Source organism: Paralichthys olivaceus, chromosome 9, assembly GCF_024713975.1.
Source record: "Paralichthys olivaceus isolate ysfri-2021 chromosome 9, ASM2471397v2, whole genome shotgun sequence".
Classification (NCBI taxonomy): domain Eukaryota; kingdom Metazoa; phylum Chordata; class Actinopteri; order Pleuronectiformes; family Paralichthyidae; genus Paralichthys; species Paralichthys olivaceus.
The window spans coordinates 8,850,899-8,872,426 of NC_091101.1; the positions used below are offsets into that span (position 1 = coordinate 8,850,899).

A 21,528-nucleotide genomic window follows, 5' to 3' on the forward strand; every position below is an offset into this window, starting at 1 on the left:
ATGCCAAACGTTGTGCAGGGGTGTGCGGCTGTTGCTGGGTAAACTTTTTGAAACTGCCAATTGAATGTTACTGCATACCAGAAGATGGTGGAATAATATTAGATGTGGATGTCTGCAAAACATGAAGCCGAAATATGGAGGGAAAACCGTCAACCATGTCAGCTCAGTCCAGCACCAGACACGCTCCGAGGCAGTTGGTTTGGTAGCTCCATGTGCTGCTAATAGCATGGGCAGACTTTACCACCCAGGTTTTCAAACGCATCAGACTATTTTATCTGCCTCAACCTTTCTGTGCTTTTTTTCCTTTTCTCTCAACCTCTTTAACTTTCCCCACCACCCTTGTCTCTCCCTCCCTCTCCATTCTCAGACCTCCTTGAACTAGCAAGCACTCGCTGAGTCTTATTCCCCCTGAGGGCTGTGTGTCACACTAGTGTCAAAAACAGCTAATTAGACCTCTTCATGCAGGCAAGTAAAGGGGTGCACTGATGTTAAAAAGAAGACGACTCAGTGTGTGTTGTATATGTGCTTCTTGCATGACACAATGCTGTGTCGTACACTCTGTACAATATATTTGTTTGTGTGTTGTGTCTGGGAGTGAGACTAACTCACAAATCAGTTTCCTTGGGAAAACAACATGCATCAACACTTTTTATTTGTCCTTAGGGAAAAAAGCAAAATCTCTTCTCTTGTTTTTAATTGGCAACTGAATTTTTGCACCACAGCCAACATCTGGTAGGAGAAGGAGCCACACAGCCTGATCATTCTTCTGCGTCTCAGCAAGTAAAACTTGAATTTCCATCATCCTATTAATACAGCTGAGCTCAAAATTTAATTGTTCTCATTTGCATAGTATCTGGTGCTGTTGTCAGAACAGGTATAAAACAGTGATTTGTTCATGGCTCATAAATGCTATCTGTTAAACAAGCAGACAACAATTCCTGCTCTGCTGCACTGAGGTGTCTATCAAATCATTATTTCAGTCCCACAAACCTGTCAGACAAAACAGGCATAAATGCAGTTTATTGATACCTGTATTGTGTCTTTTGTGGCTTTACAGATCTTTTAAAATGAGTGATCACAGACAAGGTTAGAGGTGACAGGAAGTCAGCTTCACTGCTGCACAATCACACAACCCTCCTGCCTCAGATATGGAAGGGGTCAAATAAGAAAGCAAGGTAGAAATGCCTATTTACCATTCGCCCAGTGCTGCCTTACTTCTCTAGTTGTTACTGCACATGAATCCTTAACACCAAACCTTCAAACTGTACTGAATAATTACTGTCACCGACCAAGCCACTGGATTTCAGCAGCACTGCACATTCACAACCTTTTCTTCTGTAGTACAAGCAATCTACAAGCAATTTGACTGGAGACAAAACAGTGAATCGGCAAAAACCAATTCCAATTTCCAGATTGGGTGAAAGTGTGGCTCACTGTAACGCATTGTCAGGCTGCGAGCATGCAGGGAAAATTAAGCAGAGCACAGGGCAGAGATGGGGAGAGACGATGGATACGGATCGCAGGAAAATTACATTTATTAAGCACACTGAGCAAATTTTATTTACAGTAATTTTTTTTATCTGATATAATATAAATAAATATGGCACAAAACCAGTATTTTCGTATGTTTGAAATAACCCATGGAGAAATCATGATTGAAGCACATTAGAGTTGAAACTGCCTTAGTGTAGATGAAAGGCCAAGAGAAAAAAGGTGCATTAGTTTGGATGTGATCTGAGGTAGCTGAAGCAAATAAGCCCATCTGGGTAAACAGCATGTTCTAACAGTGGCCTCCTTTACCTGAGTGTGTGTAGGCGGTATGTTCCTGCGTCCGTAGACCCCCAGCAGTGCGTTGTGTGAGAGCGAGAGGTTGAACTTGATGTAGGTTGGATGGTGCACAGTCATGTGAAACCTCCAGAAAAGTCCCGGCGGGATCGCCTGGCTCTGCTGGGTGCCGACGTCGACCTCGCCCCGGTCGATGGCTCGGCCTCGCACCCACTTCTCTGCAGGTAGAAACCACAGACAGGTGATATTGTTAGGTCACATACAGCAGATTTATCAAGGTCGACAGCGAGTTCTATTCGGTATCAGAGGGAGCAATTAATAACAAACCTGATGTCCTCAAACATTAGCGTGATCAGCGGCCGTGCTAATGAAGTGAGACTGAATAGACATCAGGAGTGACTGAGCGTTGGTGAAAATCCTGCTTTTCAAGAGACCTTGCTTTGGCAATGCTTTGGATAGACTCTGCATAAAGATGAGCTGCTTTAGAAAGGGAGTGTTTTGTCTGAGAGCTGTCCACTGGGGCTTTGTGATGTGCTATATTAGCATCTTCTAACAAGAAAGAAAGAAAGAAAGAATGTGTGTGTGTGTGTTAGCATGCGTGTGAAAGGAGAGACAGAGAGGTTGATGACAGAAATTGAGGAGGGAAGGGGTATACACACACACACACGCACGCAGGGATTCACAACAGCGCTACAGCACACAGATAGTGTCTTGACTGAGAGCTTGTCTTTGTGTGTGGAGAGAATAGGTCTTTCCAGCAGTCCCTGGCCATCCCCTCCTCTCCTCTCCATAAGCCTTTATCAACCACCAGGCCCGAGTGCTTTGTGTAGGGGAGCAGACGAAGCGTCCGAGCCCTCTTTGTGTCTGCCTTTATGGAGAAATATATCTCTGCTTCTAAACTAAGATGGAGAAAATACGGTGACAGAGGGGAGCCTGCCGATCGTTAAGGCCACAAAGGCAGAAGAACAGTTAGGGGCAGATTCATGGACGGGGCCGCTCGCTCTCAATCCATAATGCCAACAGCTTTACCACTCCATTATGGCGACACCATGCACACCTACCGGCTAGCTGACATATATCACATGTACTGTCAGAGGTATAGGGAGGCAGAGGGCAGGCCTGTGAGAGCTCCTGCTTTCTCTGAAACAGTTTTTGGCCATGCTGGGTCTCTGAATAGCAACATCAGTCGGTTGTTCTGTTGGTCTCTTCACATTGTTCCACACTGAAACTATTTAATGGACTGCCACACATTTTTTACAGACTTTCGTGGCGCACAGAAAATAGTTCCTACTGACTTTTCCCAAAGCATCACAAGGAAGTTGAATTTGTGGTTTTAAACACACAGACTGTAATTTCAGTGTCTACTGTAATGTAGAAAATATATTTATTACTTCTGTCTGGGAAATTGTTCACTTCCCACCGATCAACAGTAAAGGACGGAGCTAGAGCCACCAGACTTTGTTACGCCTGTGGGAAAGCACATACAGGGGATAAGTCCAGCTGTAATCAAACGTAACGCTGAGGATTATTTTTAGTTATACAGGTGTAATCAATGAAAAAAAACTGTAAACAGCCCGCTATGCTTTATTAAATGGGCAAACTGTGCACACCGGGAGACTTTAGCTTGGCTGTACTATTTGTAGTGTTTTGGTTGTTCGACAGCATCTGAAGGCAGCACCAAAAACTAAACGTATGAGGCGTAAACGTCTTGTACCTTTGTAATGCACAGGGGAACAAGGCACAAGTAGTGAAAAAAAAAATAAAAATAAAAAATAAAAAAAAACACTGAATCTGTGATTTTTCTCAGGCAGTCGTCTGCACTTTTGGGGGAACTCTGCACTCTAAACACGGTTGCTGTGCAACAGTAGTAGTCATCCATGTGAAACACAGTGGCCACTGACAAGTACAAGAGACCGTCCAAAGACATCCGCCAGCAGTACATGGATTAAACGAAGCTTCGAGGCAAAGAATTTGAATTGACGATTTTTAGTAATCAGATCAGAATAACTCAAGGTTTGGTTCATTTGCAGTGTGAAAACACTTTTTGGGGTAGTTCAGACTTTTCTAAAGAAATTCCAGGAAGTTGAGAAAGCATTAAATGAAGGAAGAAGAAAGACTCGCTGTCTTTGCCTCTGATGACACAATGAGGACCTTTATTTAGCTGTTAGTAAAACCAAAATGATATTACAGTGCCAATGACATTTTATCTATTCAAACACAAATCCTTTTTTCTTTGCACGTGATTAAAAAAGGGTTAATAAAAATGCTAAAACAAAGTCGCATTGACAACATGTCGACGTTAAAAGCATGACCCACTTGACTGTAGATTTAAGATTCATTTGAAATAAGTGTGAATTAATTTAATAATATAATAAACTCTAAATACCGTACACACTACTTTGATAGCTGCTGCTGCTGACTTCAATGAAGCACACACACACACATGCTCAAGACCATCTTTCATTACATATCTTCAAATGGTGTCATGTTAAAAAGCTGAGCAAAAATTATGAACATGGCTCAACATGTCATGCTAGCTCAACACGCTGTTTGATATACTATTGTTTCATTCGAACATTTCATTTGAGATCTTCTCCACAAAATGTCAAATATTATGCAAATAACTCTCCTAAACAAAGGATTGTTCTTCTTATCTTTCATCCCCTTTATCTTTATCTTCTATGGACAAGGGGATTAAAAAATTAAATTGATTGATTGGTTAATTGATTGAACTAGACTGAGCGGTGAGAGTGGGAGAAAAGAAGTGGGGAAAAAAGACAAAGGGAGAGAAAGATGAGAGGGGCTGAAAACCAAAAGACGGTTCAAAAAGGTTTGTGATAAAAAAAAGAAAAAAGAGAAACATAAATTATCCGCCTCCTAAAATCTCTGCCAATTAGAATGAAGGCAGCTTGGCAGAACTGAGGTAGGCATTCACGCAATCCTGCCGAGTGTACCTCAGCAGTCTATTCCCTTTAATGCTAATCCTCACTCCTGTGCCTCGCCACAAAATATAAAAGCCAGCAGAGGGATGGATGTCCCGAGGAAAGCAGCCTTTTATCCAGCGCTAGATGAATTGGACTTGAATAGGGCATGGCAGTTGGCAGCACACTGGCGGCTAGACAGGCGGGCCGGCGAGCAGGCTGACCGGCAGGCTGGCTGGCAGATGAGCAGGCAACTACTTCTGATGCTAATTACTGTATAGCGCCTCTCTGTTTCTGATGCAACATGGCGACAGAAAGCAGCACTTAGGTTGCCCGCGAGGCTGGACGGACGGGGAGGGAGAGACAAGGGGGTGGGGGACTTGTGAAAAGAGAGGATGAAAAAGAGTAGGAAGAGAGGAGATGAGAGGACCATGTCCAAAGAGGAGGCGGTGGTGTCAAGTTACAGCTGCTAATGCAAGAAAGAAGAAAACCCCTCGCTGCATCTCTCCCGCTCTCTCCTTCTGTCTCTGCAGCACAGAACCTGGCGCTCCAGTGAAAGGAGGGACTGAAGCATTTTGGGAGTCCTGTAGAAACCACACGGATCACATGCTGACTGGGGCTGCTCCAGGCCTCCCAAGCTGCTCAGATTACTGCTGTCAGTCAATGTGTGCACCCTAGCCCTGTGTATCTCAGCAAAAGAAACCTGAGATCGCTCTTTCACAACAGAAAAGTCTCTGTTTATTCATATTTGGCAGGCAAACAGCAATATAAGCTTAGACAAGTGAATAGAGAGGTAAAAATGTCTTCACACCTTGCTATCTGGGGGCGTTAATAAGGGAAAAGCAGCTTGAAATTCACACTTGCTATCAGTTACCTAATAAAAAATAAAAATAAATGGCATCGTATTAATGTCCTCTTGTGCTTTTCATCATCAGTTGGCAGAAGAAGCAAGTTGTAAGCAGAAATGTGTTGAGGTTTCTTTCAAATGTTGAGCTTCTTTAAAGGGGGCGATCAAAGTGTTGCATCCCTTATTCATATCTACCATTAAGCGCGGGCCCTTGTGGGCAGGGTGCTTATATCCAACACAGTGTTCAGTATAATAATGATGCTGCCTCACCCAATTACAGCGGCAGTGCGACATGGTGCACACGTAACACCGCTGATGCCCTCATCGACACTGTTCACCCACAATCCGCAGCACACTGCTAAATTCTCTGGTAAATTAGCCCTCGAAAGACATCAATGCGACAGGACATGTGGACCAGGATGGTTTTTTATTGGCACACTCTTAACTTCTCCCATTTCTAATGACTGGCAAACATCTCCTGTCACTGTCAGCCTCATCCTTCTTCTTAAACGTGCTTCTCAAAGTCGTTGTGTGTTTGCCTGACCATTTGTCCGTGTGTCTGTGGTGCGTCTGACTGTCGCGTGCGTCTGGTGCACCAGGCCAAAGAAGGAGATGAGCTGCATTAGGACACGAGGTCTAATTAATTTTTCTTGCCTACGGCCTATTCAGGTAAAACAATTCCACCTGTAATCTATTTTCAACGGAACTAAACTGTCTTTGCAATTAATGTAATTATCCTTCACATTCTAATGAATCAGGGAAAGTAAAGTAAAAGTGAAGCCCGGGTCTCGGTGATGGGACATGTCTGAGGGGACCCTGCATTGGTGTGTGTGTGTGTGTGTGTGTGTGTGTGTGTGTGTGTGCACAAGTTAGTCGATACTGAAGCGTAGGCCTGTGTGTGAATCTCTCACACATTGCAGACAACATTAATAGTGTTCCAAATGCAAGCGAGATTGAGTTTGCCGCAGGATGAATAAAAATATCACAATGGGCAAGGTCTCTATAATTACTTGGATTCAATTAAGGGCCTTTTGAGCAGGTGGCTTAATAAGCTTTCAGCCTCCTCTCTCCACTGTGCAGCCTAATGAGTGTCAGTCAGAGTCAGGAGAAGATAATGCTCTTGGCCTTAGGGCCTTCCATTATTCCGCCGTCCTCACCTTCCGTCGTCAGGCCTCGGGCTATGTCTGTGACAGACATGTCTGACTGTTCACAAACTCATTCTCTCCATGGGGCTCTGAGTGCACTTACATTGTTACACGTGTAGTATGTGTTGCATAAATTGACACATGGATGAAGCACTTATGTCTTTTTTTTTATTGCCCTCTCCTCAGCGCGGACTTATTCAGTCTGGGCTCGGAAGGAAAGAAAAAGAACTTGGAGGATATCCATGCTGCTTACTTTAATCAAGGCATAAATCCATATTGTATGTTTTTTATTCCCTAAACTCCTGATTCTATCATAACTCAAGGCAGTGAGGAACGTACTTGAAGTCCATGAAAATGTGTTTTCTCATTCACCGTCTTTCTATACTCACTTGAACATGCCATGGTAAGAAAACCCCCTTGTGCTCTTTTCACTGGTTTGAAGTAGGCAGTTATCAGACATACATTCATGCACCAATCACAAATTAGCAACACTGCTGTCAATAAATTCATCAGACTGAAATAAAGCACAGCTTTGAGTATTAAACTCTTCATGAGGAAGCCATGAAAGTGTTTTTGTTAACTTGTATTTTTGCCTAATTTGTCAGACATGAATATTTATTACTACAGAGCATTGGTTACTAGGTTGTGTAGCTTGTTACCATTTTAAAGAAATCATTATTTGTGGCCTGATGCCTTTGTGTGTTCATCAGTGGCAGATCCAAAACATGTCCAATGACTGCTTCCTGAAAATTGTGGACGATCCAGAGTTCTTTCATTTTAGATGAAAAAACTGAGCCAGTAGCTGTATTTCCATCAATGTTGGTAGCAAACAATTACCTCACATCTCTAATCAGTGGTTTTTGCTGTCACACAGCTTTTGGTTTTCTTTCATGTGTATTAGTGTGATTCAGACTTTGTCTTGATACTTTTGCAAGTCGACAGTTTGAAACAAAGATCTTGAAAAGCCTAATTGCCATTCACTGAAGGGACAAAAAAGTAATGGCAGATGAAAACAGTAGATCAATGTGAAGCAATCAGGAAACAAACAGTCCTCAAATTTCTACTCGACACAGTAAGAAATATATTTTCATCTCATTTGCTGTGTTTTCATTCTGTTTGAGGTTTGTCTGCATGTCAATTGTTTATCTTGCACCATCTACCGCTTATGTCTATGAACCTTGGAAATCTGTATAAATTCGTATTACAGGACTCTGTCTTTTCTGTATTTCTGCATTGCAGGACTGAACGTCAGCCACATTTATATGCTTTTAGCTCAATAATCCTAGTTTATCTACACAGTAACCATTTTATTTGAAATTGCTTTATGTGATATATTCCTGTATGAAATACATTATTCACAGCGAAGGCCATCAACGGTCATCACATGCAGATGAAATGATTTATGTGACAGACTTAAAATACAAGTCAGTCCATCCCAAAGCCAAAGGCAATTCAAATCTGTTGTGGAGTTTAATTTAGTGTCCCCATCCTACATAATAGTGGCAGCCTCGAGAAAGTGCTCCTCCAGCTATGGCCAGTTTGACTACGGAGAGTTTTAAGTCTTAGATTGTTGGTATTTAAAGGGTTGGTAATTATTCAGTAGTAGTAGTAGTATTCAGTATTTAAACATTATCATTTTAACTTCTTTTTAATCATGGTTAATTTTTGAAACACTTGAGGGTGTCTTTCACTGCAGGTTTGTAACCCCTGTTACAGAAAAATACATGAAGCCAACTGGGACTTTAAATATAAGCACCAATAAAACAATGTAAAAAACACTAAAATTACAATTCGTTCCTTTAAAATATAACTTAAGTACAGAAACCTAAAGTGTTAGTGTAAAAGTATCATTTATTAAGTATAAGTACTTATTTTAGCAGAGAAATGATCTTATATTAACCAATTTACATACTATTGGATGATTCAATATATTAAATTCTTATTTAAGCACTTCTTAATTCCAGGTGTCAAACAAATGTAATGAAGTAAAACCTAAGCATATAATGAGCCTACTCAGTCAAAATGTATGCACCTAAAAAATCTTTTGGCAGAAGGATTTATTTCAATAATGAAAAAGGAAGTTCTAATCTGTTCACCAAGATAAAAATTGACTTTTTTTGTCTTTGATGTCGGAGCCTAAGACATCAATCTACTACTCTGAAATTTCGAGACGCAGCAGAACTAAGTCCTCTGCCTGTCTACACTGTAAATACTGATAGCAGCTTGAAATGATGTTGCATTTCTTCAGCGATATTTAGATGTTTTGGTTGTAGGCTAAATAACAGACAGACATGTTGCTGCTGTTGGGCTTTCTCAAGTTGAGGCGCTCAGGCAGGGGGTTCACTAAATGATCTATACTCTCTGCATGTGTGTCTGTGAGTGAGTGTTTGTGAGTGTTTGTGTGTGTGTGTGTGTGTGTTACATGCTGAGATTGTATCCCAGCGTGAGAAAATCAATGAGACCAGTGTAACATGGACCAGTCCATCAGCGTTTGCACACATGCACATGAACACTCATCTCTCCCACACACAGTCTCACACATACACACACACACACACACACACACAATTCTTTTTCCCACATACATACATACAATATGCACACTTTCTAACACTTCTGCACTGACTGCACACATGCACAGTGCTCAGCCTCCCTCCCCTCCACTCTCTCTGCACGCAGTCTAGAATATTGATGCACTCTTTAAGAGCCCTTCTCTCTGTCTGTGTCACATTCCATCCATCTACACACCATTTCCAACCACACAGTCACATAGAGTAAAAACAATTCAGCCCTAACCTTACTTTTATACAGTGGTTTATATAGTCACCGGATAGGCTCAAATTGTGTTCCATGAGCTCCACGTTTCATCATCTTCACATTATAATGAGGCAATATGCCCCTCTACTGTATGTCAGTTTTTATCATTTCACATCATTAATATATTCGGCGTACCACGTTGAGTGAAATATTATTCCCAAAGTCTGATGTACTTCATTAAGGCAGGGAATCCACTGACAGAAAATTGTAATCTCCGGGCACTTCTACTTTCATCTGCGCCACAGGAATTTCTGTGTGCGCATGTATGTGTGTGCGTGCGACGTGTGTGGGCATGTCCACATGCTCGTATGAATGCATGTCCAGAGAAAAGAGAAAGATTTAAGTGCATGCACATCAGCCTGAGGTTGATAATCATGGGGTGAGTGGCAATTAATGTAGCACTAATTAGAGAGTCTTTTATGTGTGGAGGACTAAGAAGGGCTCCTGGTGATCTCACAAAACTGCAGGAGAGATAGCGCGACGAACATAAAACACAGCGCACGCGGCTTGACAAGACACTAGCCTTATGTGGATGACACAATGTGTCAATTAGTATCTAGTGTCGCTCTGTAAACTGCCTCGTGAGGTAGATTAAAATTCTGCCACTTCGGAGCCTGAATTTCGGCACCGAGCCAACAAAACAAACGGAGAGCCTATCTCTATGGCACAGAAGTTGACATAAAAACAACAACACTAAAAATACATGAACAAGAACACAAGAAGATTACTACCTTCCAATCATTCCAGCAAGCTCGTTTCATCTCTCCCTACTGTGTCATCAGTTTATTTCAAAGCAAGCAGAAGCTGATAACTATCCTCCAATCATTCTCCTCTGCTATCTTTATGCCCCCACTGTTATGATGTTACTTGTGTTTATAGCGGTGCAATAAAAAATGAAAATCATTTTTTTCAGTAGAAAAGAGGAACATTTTCCTGCTTGGTTTCATTGTTTTGTTGACAACGTTAATGAAATTGGATAATAAGTTGTCTCTTGAACATTTTAACATCAACAATGACTTTGATGCCTGAGGTATCATTTATGGTGAGCATCTGAAACGTCCTTCAAGTAGATTGGTATCCATCAGTCATTCTTCTCTCCTCCCATCACTCACCCTTCCCTCTCCCTGTCGTGTTTTTATCCCCCCTGTTCCCTGTAGCCTCCTCTCACCATCCTTCGCTGTGTAATCTAGGGGATTGTGTGGTCTCTTGGTGTGAGAGGTGATGGGTACAGCAGGATGAGCGTGATAATCTGCCACACTGGATTACAGCCTAATCTCTAATCTCTCTGGCCCTCCTCTGCCCGGGGACCACCTCCACCGTGCCAATTTTATTAATCTCAGTCCCCTGCATCGACGGCTTAGCTTTGCCCATTTTGATTTCCCAGCTTTCATTAAGCATGTAACGCGATGGCAGTTGAAACAATAGATTGTGGTGATGCAACACTTGGAAGCAAATTCCACGACCCCTGCGTGCTCTATCGGAGGATTTAGCTACTGATGAGTGTTAATCCGCAGAATGTGAGGATTCATCAAGAACAGTTGCTTTAGGGATGTCCCAGGTTACCTAAATTGCAGCGGCTTGCAGTTTGGTTTGCACATTCCCCATATAAATGCTGAACATGGGCTTCAATAGCATCCGATGTAATATCCATCAGTCAGGCTAAGCGTGAAGGTTGCTGTGTCCTGCCTGACTTCATGACCTGGAACACTCACAATTAATGTCCCATATCATGGGGTTAAATTGGTGTTAGTAATTCTGTGGCTAGTTGAGAGACAGCCGAGTAGAGAAAGGCTATTCTAGTCACGTACTTGCTAAGAGGGAACATGATTAACCAATTTCCTTGCCTTTCTAATAAATGAGTAATCAGTTCAAGGCTGATCCCTGCACTGATGTCACTCTAGCGTATTGGAACATTTATTGTGCCAAGTGTGGTATATATGCAAGCTAGAGGTGTAGAAATTTCTCAATTCTTAGGCATCGCGATGCAGATGAAAACTCTGCCTCTATGCTGAGAAAGAACATAATCGATTCATGTTTTCCCTTGCATTCATTGTTATTATTATTATTATTATTGAAGAGGGACAGACACACACACACACACACACACACACACACACACACACACACACACACACACACACACACACACACACACACACACACCAACACACACACACACTCCTGCAGACAGGAGTTCTTGCCGCAGATTATGACACAATGTTGTGTTTTAACTTCATTGTTGCAGAAGAAGCAATGCCCCGTTCAATCAGGAACATAAATATGAATTCAGCAGATTTTTATAAAGATCATTTATTAATGTGATTGATTAGAAGACATCAGAGGAGCACAGTTACTTGTTGACCTGCAGAGTAATGCGCCTCAGAGCAGTGGCGCTGCTAAGGGGGGGGCCGGGAGGGGCCGGGAGGGGCCTGTAAGCATCTATACGGGGAATATTCTATATTCTAAGGTAGGTACAAGTATAAGAATAATATGTAACATTCATGTACAGTGGGGTCCTGTTCAGTGTGTGCATGTATACACTTGACCCAGGAGCAGTTCTTATTAAGTCTATCAAAGCCTATTCATAGCTAATGTGAGGAGACTTAATATTGGTTTGGCATCTCCACTGATCGTAGAAGTGTAGAAAGACAAAAATGTGGTGCTCACGGCAACACAGCAGCACATATTAAATATATAATTTGAAGAGTAAAATATTACAGTGAAAATAAACTAAATCACACCATAATAAAAAAAAGGGTATATTGTTGCCCATGCACCAGTAAGGATGGATGAAGTCAATACTGCTAAAATCCATTGATGGTAAAAGTTGTTGCAGATCTTTGTTTGCAAACTTTACAGCTTGGCTTCAAATCTTGTGCCAGTAATGTGAACTATTATGTTAAGGATGCTCAAAATCTATGTTTAGATGTACAATATATACCTGTAATAACATTAGAAGCCAGGTAACAGTTTTTATAATAAGGACATTAAAGATAACATAAGAGCACAAACTGTGTAAAGACCTTTAAATATGCCATCTGCCCATTTTATATTTGTATATGCTGCTGGATTGCCCTTTCTTTAATTTCATTTAGATGACATAAAAGCACACTTCTTAGTCTACAGCGGGTCAAAGTGTGAGTTAGTTAGTTAGTTTGTTAAAAACAAGGATCCAGATAATTTTTGATCCTAATGTCTGTTGACTGGAAAACTGTGCAAAAGCACGTGAGATATAAGCTATGTCTGAATTCATGGGCTGCATCCTCTGGAGGCTGCATTTGATGACTGATCGTATCACAACGGCACGACTAGACCGCTTCGGAGACTCCAACCAATGCCAGGACTCTTTGCACGTCACTGACAAACCACTTTTCAAAGAGAAAAGGCGCTGGCAAGGTACATGTTATCATGCCATCACACCTCAACTCACCCAAACAGCTAACGGAACACGTAATAAAAAAAAAAAAGGGAACTTAAATTTATGTCTGTTGCTAGGCAACAGTAATAGCGGAATAACCTGTGGATGCTGATCATGGAAATCCTCGTTAGACCAAATCAAAAGGAGATGGTCTGGTCTACGGGGCACACAAATACTGGCTCCTTCGTTGACCGCGAAGACCATGTCCTCCAACATGTTCCCTCCTCCCCTTTATAGAACACACACATCCTTGTCATAACCTGTCACCTACATTACCCACAATGCAACACAACCAGCAACAGTTTGGCTCATGTGTGCTTTGATTGTACTGTATAGCTAGCCCGGAGCAGCGATGGGCAGGAGGATACAGAGGACCGGAAATCTCACATCTTTCTAGCTCTACTTCCCAGATTCATTACATTTTTCAAACCTGTGGTTTTCAACTCTAACCGGCACTGCCCCAAGACATCATTTGCTGCAACTTATCAGATTTTGTAACACTCTCTTTATTTGGCTCCAAGGCATTAATGTGGCTCCAGAGGACCTTTTTCACATGTGTAGTATTACTTCTCAAAATTGGTAAACACACTTTGATGTGTAAAATCAGTGCAGCCCATGTCAGAATGTGATACATTTCACATGTGTACTACAAATGGACTCAAGTTCAACCTGCAAACTAGATACAGGCTATTCTGGGGGAATATGTTTCCATAGTAACTAGGAATTTTGAAATTGAATTTCCTGAAAATAACCTGACTTATCAAAAAAACTTCAATAGTAATATGATATAATAAGAAGAGTCCTTGTTTAACAGCTCACAAAACATAAGACACCAAGCACTGTTTAAATTCAATTAAATGCTTCAATACATTTAATGTTTACTTATTAAAAAAATTAGAGTGTTACATTTGCTGTTATTACTGATGGGCAAATCTTGTCAATATTTGAGTGCAGAACATCTGTTATTGGATTGCAATACTGTGAATGTGTTTGTGTGTGTGTTTGTGTGTGTGTGTGTGTGTGTGTGTGTGTGTGTGTGTGTGTGTGTGTGTGTGTGTGTGTGTGTGTGTGTAAGTCAGCTCACCTCTGTCCCCAGAGTGTGTGTTTTCCGGGTTGAGTGTGTCCAGCAGCTGGATGGAGCTGGTAGGTCTGGTTTTGCCGCGGTCCTCCTGTTGATGGTCCGCCGAGCTCAGCCCATTCTCGTACAGCTGGCTCTCACCGTGCCGCAGATGCCAGGTCAGACCTAACAGGTGGACCGCTGCACACACACACAGACACACAGTGACAGCCAAAGGGAGAGGAACAGAAGATAGAAAGGATCATTATTCAGAGCATGCATGGAGGTGTGTCTGAATCTTCTTTAATGCCCATCTTAAAGGTCTGACTCAGTTTATGTGCCTATTAGTGCCTGGCAACACAATGGACAATTAGCAAGTACACTAACGACACACGCACACATAAACTTTCTCTTACGTTCGTAAACACACACACACACCAACACGTCAGCATGTACACATGCATATGTGAAGACTGAACACGGCAGAGGTGGGCAATTAAGGCAGATCTTCAGAGCCTGAGCCCAGGGCTGGTATTAAAGTGCTAACACAGTCTTTTATGCATGACTAATGATGCTTTGAAAGCTGCTGCCGATTCACAATCCATATGGGCCTTTTAAACAACAAAGGATTTGGGAGGATACCGGATTCCTCCCACTCATAAAACTGTTTACTAGGACAACAATCCAACATGCTGTTAAATAAAAACAACAAACACCTGCCCATTAAGGAAATTAATTAGTGTCTTGCAAGGCCATCAATGAAACGTTCATTAAAACATTCACCTTCCTCTGACCAGTCATCAGGCTCCATTCATGTTTGACTGTACTTCAATGCTGCTTTAGTTTTCACTAATCTAAAAAAAAAAAAAAGGGAATGTCTCTTTGCTGATAGGAAGAACAAAGCAAATGAAGTAAATCATTGCAGGTTTTTTTCCCCCTCCTCTGACACATTCCACACATCAAACAAAAGCAAAGACTCAAATCACAAAGTTACTATGCGCTGGTGGCAGTCAGAGGATGGCTGCTGCATGCAGATCAAGGTAAGGAACTTCTAACGACTTCAAACATCTCCGCTGTCTGTCTTCTGACGGCTGATTGCCGACACCCAGAAAAAGCACTTGACACGCGCTTGCACAAAATGGCTGCTTAGAAAAAACAAATCCACAATTATACAGCATGACCAGCACAATCACACAGGTACAGCACATACACACAAGTGCATTAATGTGCCTGCTGTTTTGTTGTGTGCATGCATGGATGAACACCCACACACCTATTCGCTCGCCCACACTCGATCCCCAGCTGATGAGAAATACCTAATTAAAACTCCAGATAGTTCAAAGCCATTTACAGTCACTTTGCTGCAGCATGGGAAAAAACTATTTTCTGAAAAATACAGCAAATCCATGATGAGCTCTGAGAGCTGACGCCAATTTGGTCCCATGCTCCACTCCAGCATCTATGGGGATCAGAAAATCATACATTTCAATTCCTGACTAGCCCGAGCCTCTGTTGCTTTTGCTATCTACTCATGCACAATATGAGCTCTTCAAAGCAGAACACTGACGATTACTGGGGCCATGAGGGAGATGCCATGCATCATTTAATTCATACTAATTGAACTGTCAGCCTGTGACGAGACTAGACATGGACACGTACAGATTCTTCAAATCAGTGTGGGTACAAGTCACTTATTTAAAAAAATTTCTGTCCTTCACAGTACTTTTCTTATTTTTCATTTTAAAAAGATATAGTGTGGGCGGACGTTATCATTAATGCATTGCTGTGACATTAGTTGTAATGACTGATTCTGATGCCTGCCTTGTACATTCAATTTCATGGGTTAAAGTTTCCCTCTGGTGATTGGAGCGGTATGTACTGCATCTTTAGCAGACAGGTGGGAGAACAAAGACACAACCAAGGAGAGAGGAATTGGCAGAGCAACAAACTGACGACAGTGGGAATCGCATTTTATTTAACAAAGATAGATTGAGAAACAATACAGGAGAGATTTCCTTTGAAATACGGCCCATTATCAATTCTCTCCTATTAGAAGTAGACATGAAATATAGTGTTGCAGCCACAAATATAGGTCTGTATGCATCATCACTGTTTCTACTACATTATATTATGCAGTAGAGTGGAACAACCTATCATAGTTTCATAAATTAGTCTGTAAGAGTGCTCAGTGAAGGATAACAAGTTATTCCCAAACTGAAACATTTAGGATTTCCACCATTCAATCTCTCATGCTTCATTCTCTTCTCACTTCCTCTCATCTGAATTGCTTTTCTTTCTCTACTTGTACTCCGGAACCCCCCCACTCCCTCTGTTAGCCAAGTGTCACCCACTCCAGGATAGACTCTGCAGCGACAGTCCTCCACAGGGCTCTCCTACCTTCTCCTCTTTATCATTCCATCCCTCCTCGATAGCCCCTCAGACTCTACTCCTACTGCTCCTGCTCATCAGCCTGCATCTCATGCACTCTCTAGCTCTATGGCTGTTGACCTTTTTGCAAAAATCCTTAGCATCTAGAGCCAAAGAGCACACACACACACACACACAAACACACGTAGATGCGAGGAAAGACAAGGACCTTGATGAGGACAGGAGGGTGGTGGAGAGTGCGAGTTTCTGTGTATGCTCTTGTGCTTTGGAGGACCTGATGTACTCACAGCCATCTTAAGCCTGCTGAGGACATGTTTGTTGTTTTTCACTTGACCGTGTTAATTCTGGGTAGTTAAAAACACATTTTGGATTCACAGGCAAGGAAAAGACTTGGCCTTTATAAATGTTTATATTTGAAGATACAGCTGAAGTGGAACTTAGGATTGTATGATGTCTCATTCAATTTATGCAAGGCAAAGCTTTCCCCAGGCGTTGGTAGGCATGAAACTCTCCTGCTTGAATCAGTACAAAAGATGTGCCAATGTTGAAGGTCTATTCTTGACCTTAGAAACATAGTCTGACAAAACAATCACAACTGAAAGTCCATTTACTTTCTTTTTTCTAGATGTGCCAATTCAACTTGTTTAATGAAATGAAATCTTAAGTAAAAATGCATATAACACAGGTTAAACGTGGTAAATACTGATTTAGAAATATAACTATCACCATTTATATTTGCTGATATCCACCACTGTGCAGTTTTTTATTTTACAGAATGAAAAATACAGAAAAGAGGTGCATTTGTCGTTAATTCTAATTCTTAGTATTTGGTTGTATTTGTGTTTTCTTTTTTATTTATATTTGGCATTTATATATATATATATATTCATTGTAAAGTTAAACTTTAAAGCGTAAAATATTAAGCATCAGTTCAATTTCTTTGTCATAATCTGTATCGTCCCACAGAAATTCATGGTCTGGCTCTAGTACGCAGGCCTAATCTTTCATTTACCTTTTTAGGTTTCAATTCTTCTTTTATGGTACAAACTGTAAAACATATGAGTAATTGCTAAAGATCCACCTAGTCTTATTTATTATAAACAGTAAGTAGGGAATTCTGCATTTAAATGGAATAGTTTCACATTTTGGAAAGTATGCTTTCTAACTTTTTAGCCAGGGATTACATTGATACCACTGTCATGTCTGTATATGAAGCTAACTCCCACGGCTGGTTAGCTTAGCTTTGGCTCTGTCCAAAAGTGCTAAAATCCAGTGCCTTTAAAGTAACAAAGTCCGGGTGTTAATACCCATATCTAGCCCCTGCCAAGAAGCCATGGATTCTTTTTGTCCCAAATTTTAGATTTTTTTAAATGATTTTACACATTGAAAGTTAAAGTTAGATAAATTGACCACAGCAGAGTATTTTGCTCCCAACTGCAATCAAAAAAAGTTCTCTGAATTTGCTGCAGCTCTGATTCTTGCCACCGACAGACTTCTTTTTCCCCAAAGCAATGGCAGTCGAGGCTCGTGGGTGTTATAGTATTTACAGCCATCTGCTCCACCAAAGTGATGGAAATATAGCCTGGTTCTCCGAATCAAAAGTGAAATAATTAATGCTGATGGTGGTGACACAATCATAGCAGGGTATCATTTAATTATCCAGGAAACTGCAGTGTTTCTGTCTTTATGTCTTCACATTTAATCTTTCTTGGTCAAATTGATTGATTGATTGTTTAGAAACAGAAAGGAAAACTAAAGGAGAATAACCAACAATTGTCCCAAGTGAAATTAAACTGGGGATGTTGCAGTGTGTTATTTGTCCTTCATATTTGTGCTGTAAATCCATCTTTTCAGTTTAGTCTGAAACAACTTGACAAGTATGAAGAGTTCCTCAGCCAATGGACCAATGGACCAAAGTTTACTGACCAATTGCAGGAGGTTGAGACAGCATTAAATAATAAATGAAGGAAGAGAAGAGGAAGTGGCTCGTGCTGTTTTCCCCACCTATGAAGAGGTTATTCATTTTACTGGGGATAACTTTGCTGGTAAAAATGATGTGATAGCAAAATTATTGTAACAGTTAAAAAAAGACTAGTTTCTGTCAACGCATGTTATTTAAAAAAGTTAACTAATATAATAGTCGAACAGACAACAAGCCGATGCTAGATGCACACTCATCTCAAGCATAGATGCAGTCCATGTAGGTGATGACAGAATGTACATAGATAGAAACTTTAGCGGTCAAAAATTGTGGGAATGAGAATGTAGTAAAAATACTGCTTCCCTCTCTTCTGAACTCTACTGCCTAAAGGATTCAATAATTTTTTATTTTGCCACACAACATACATCGCATTCTCACAGACACACACTTAGACGCAGCATGCAGACACTTATGCAAGCAGCATGTGCACAGCATGAACCTTCACCCTCAATCTCTTATACCTCTGTCTGTCAATCCATCTCTCTGTCAGTGTCCATCTTCCCCTCACATGTTCTCACACAAAATGAACACAATCGTCACATGTTGGAGTCCGACTCGTATTGAGTCCAGTCATTATAACGTGAGCAGGAGCGCAACGAGCTTACAAGCCAAGGCCTTCGCACACATGAAGCATTGATCAGTGCAAATGTGTGATGACTGCCAGAGGTAATAGTACGGCCCTGCTGGGAGGGGGGTACAGTACTCTACCCTCGCTGTCAGCTACCCCACAGAGAGTGTGCAGGCTCAAGAGAGCAGCATTGGATGTGTGGGGTATGTGACTCAGAGAGTTCAGCAGTAGGAGAAAGAGCCGCTTGATGTGGCCTTTTTCAGGTTTACTCCTGACGGCAGAAGAATCAAGTCAGGAAATTTGTGGATAAAGTTACCAAGGCTGCTGAGATAGCTCCTCCCATTCAGCTGCCGTGCATTAACAGCTGGAATGGAAACCTGTATGGATGGCAAACCTTTATTGTGATTGTCATGGAGACTAAATTCTCTCTTTACACCAGTCATTGCAGACCGCCAAAGCAGGCTTAGAGATAAGGCTAGCATGCAGTTAGTGTGGCAGTTGTTACTATTGTTGTCGTCAGACATGTGTCTGTTTGTGTGTGTGTCTGCAGATTAGATGGAAATGATTGCAGGCTCCAGCGATGACAAGATTTTCCACTTATGGTGGGAGAAAGCATAAGAGATAGAGACGGGAAGTGTGTGTGTGTGTGTGTGTGTGTGTGTGTGTGTGTGTGTGTGTGAGAATGTTCCTGTTTAATGCTTGTTACACTACTTGCAGTTTTCTTGTGTTTGTAACGGTCATGAGCCGGACTGCTGGACACTGTGCGATTGACTGTGAATATACTGTCTTATCGATAACCACTACAGCCAAGGTAGCACTGCAGTCAGTTAAAAATGATTTATCAATAGTCTCGCACAAGCGGAAACACGCCCGGGCCTGATTGCCAAGCTCTTTATCGCTCATACACATAGCTAACTGCCAACTGTATTCTGTCTGACAACCAAAGACTACAGCTGGCTTTGCCCAGCAGCAAACGCTTTCAAGAGCATCAGTCATTCGATTTAGTGTGTAGTTTAGCATGTACAGTAAAAGCGATTGCTCATCCAAGTTCTGCATGGATGTGTCAGCCTCTAGCTAAGCCACGACTTCTGAGGGATGGGAGAAAGAAAGGCAGAGCGAGGCAAAGAAGGGCAGAGCGAGATAAAAAGAAAGGGGGGAGAGAGGGAGAGGTGGGGGTAAGGGAGAAAGGGGAGACAAATGGGGAAAACAAGTGTGAAGGAGAGTGAAGGAGAGGGACTTCAGAGCCAATAAAACAAATCGGTGTCTAAGTCAACGTTTGAGTAGAGACTGAGAGCCTGAGGGTCCCTCTGCCCTCCCGCCTTTTCGCCTGTCGGCCCTTGCTCCACTCTGACAGACAAGAGGTACTAAAGTGTTTTTCTTACTCCCCTCCACCAAGCCCTTGAAAGCTACTAATACTACTGTCATGACTGTTTAAGTGTGTACGTTTACGTGCATGAGTGTGTATGTGGGTCTGCTGACATTTGCTAGTGTGCGAGAGTGTGAGTGTGAGTGTGTGTGTGTGTGTGTGCGAGAGTGTGAGTGTGTGTGTGTGTGTGTGTGTGTGTGTGTGTGTGTGTGTGTGTGTGTGTGGGCAAGCAGCAGACTCATACAAAAATGTCTTGACTGGTATAAACCTCATCATCAGTGTGACCTTGCTAATCTGGGATGGAAAGTCCTGTTTGGATGAAAGGGATGAAATGACGGGAAAGAGGGATAAAGGCAGAGTGGAGGTGGTGACACACTTCTTACGACTTGAATGATGAGATTTGCTGTACATCCCTGTGTTTATGTACCAGTAAAACTCGCCGTCACTGTCATCGAGTTAGTCACGGCAGCGAGAGTGCACCAAGTCCAACAGATCGCAGCTTTCTGCTTCTCACATTTTTCTGTTGTTTCTTTCATTTCTAATCACGCCTCCTCTCTCTTTCTGTCACAGTCCCCTCTGTCTAACTCTCTCTCTCTCTCTCTGTCTCCCACTCACTGTGTTACTGATATGGCCCCTTTCTGAAAGCTGAGTCATGTTACAACAGACAGAATAGTGTTAAATGAGAAGGGGATCGGCGCCATGTTAGATTCCCCTCCGGCAGCCACTGAGAGACGAAACACTGCAGACGAACGGCGACTCTCAACTGCCGATCACATACAGCTCAATCCCTGCGTGCTTATGTATTGGTGCAAGAGTGTGAGTGTCAGTTACAGTGCACAGGCAAGTGCATGTGCTTCTGCACGTACCGGTGAACTATTGGAGCTATTGAGGCTATTTTATCGCAGCCTCTCTGACCTTCTAAAGACATTTTACCAAAGGGCTCTCTCACCATTCAGAGCTTTCTGACCAGTTTTTCGAGCCATTTAATGCAATTTTACCAAAGGCTTCTGTGGCTGTTAGGGCATTTTTAGCAAAGGCCAGCGGGTTTCTTAGAGCTGCATCAGACGACCAAAACAGAAGACTGAAAACAAAGAGAAACTGGACCAATCAATACAGACCCCAATGAGGCATGAAGCAGCTGGCTGAAAGAAGCTCGGCTGAGGAGCGCACACACACAAGAATACACACACTTACACAATCAAAAAGCCTCGCACATACCTTCATGTACACGCTTA

The 21,528-nt window shown here is 42.0% G+C and overlaps 1 protein-coding gene across 1 annotated transcript in view; it reads right to left on the bottom strand.

Moving 5' to 3' along the window:
* The window catches only part of tenm1 (teneurin transmembrane protein 1), a 173,870-nt gene that overhangs the window by 83,200 nt on the left and 69,142 nt on the right, over window positions 1-21,528 (bottom strand). The window contains exons 6-7 of the mRNA XM_069531343.1: window positions 14,018-14,191; window positions 1,801-2,003 (exon numbers count right to left, since the gene is read on the bottom strand). Of these exons, the coding sequence (XP_069387444.1) occupies window positions 1,801-2,003; window positions 14,018-14,191 (377 nt within the window). The remainder of the gene's footprint in view (window positions 1-1,800; window positions 2,004-14,017; window positions 14,192-21,528) is intronic.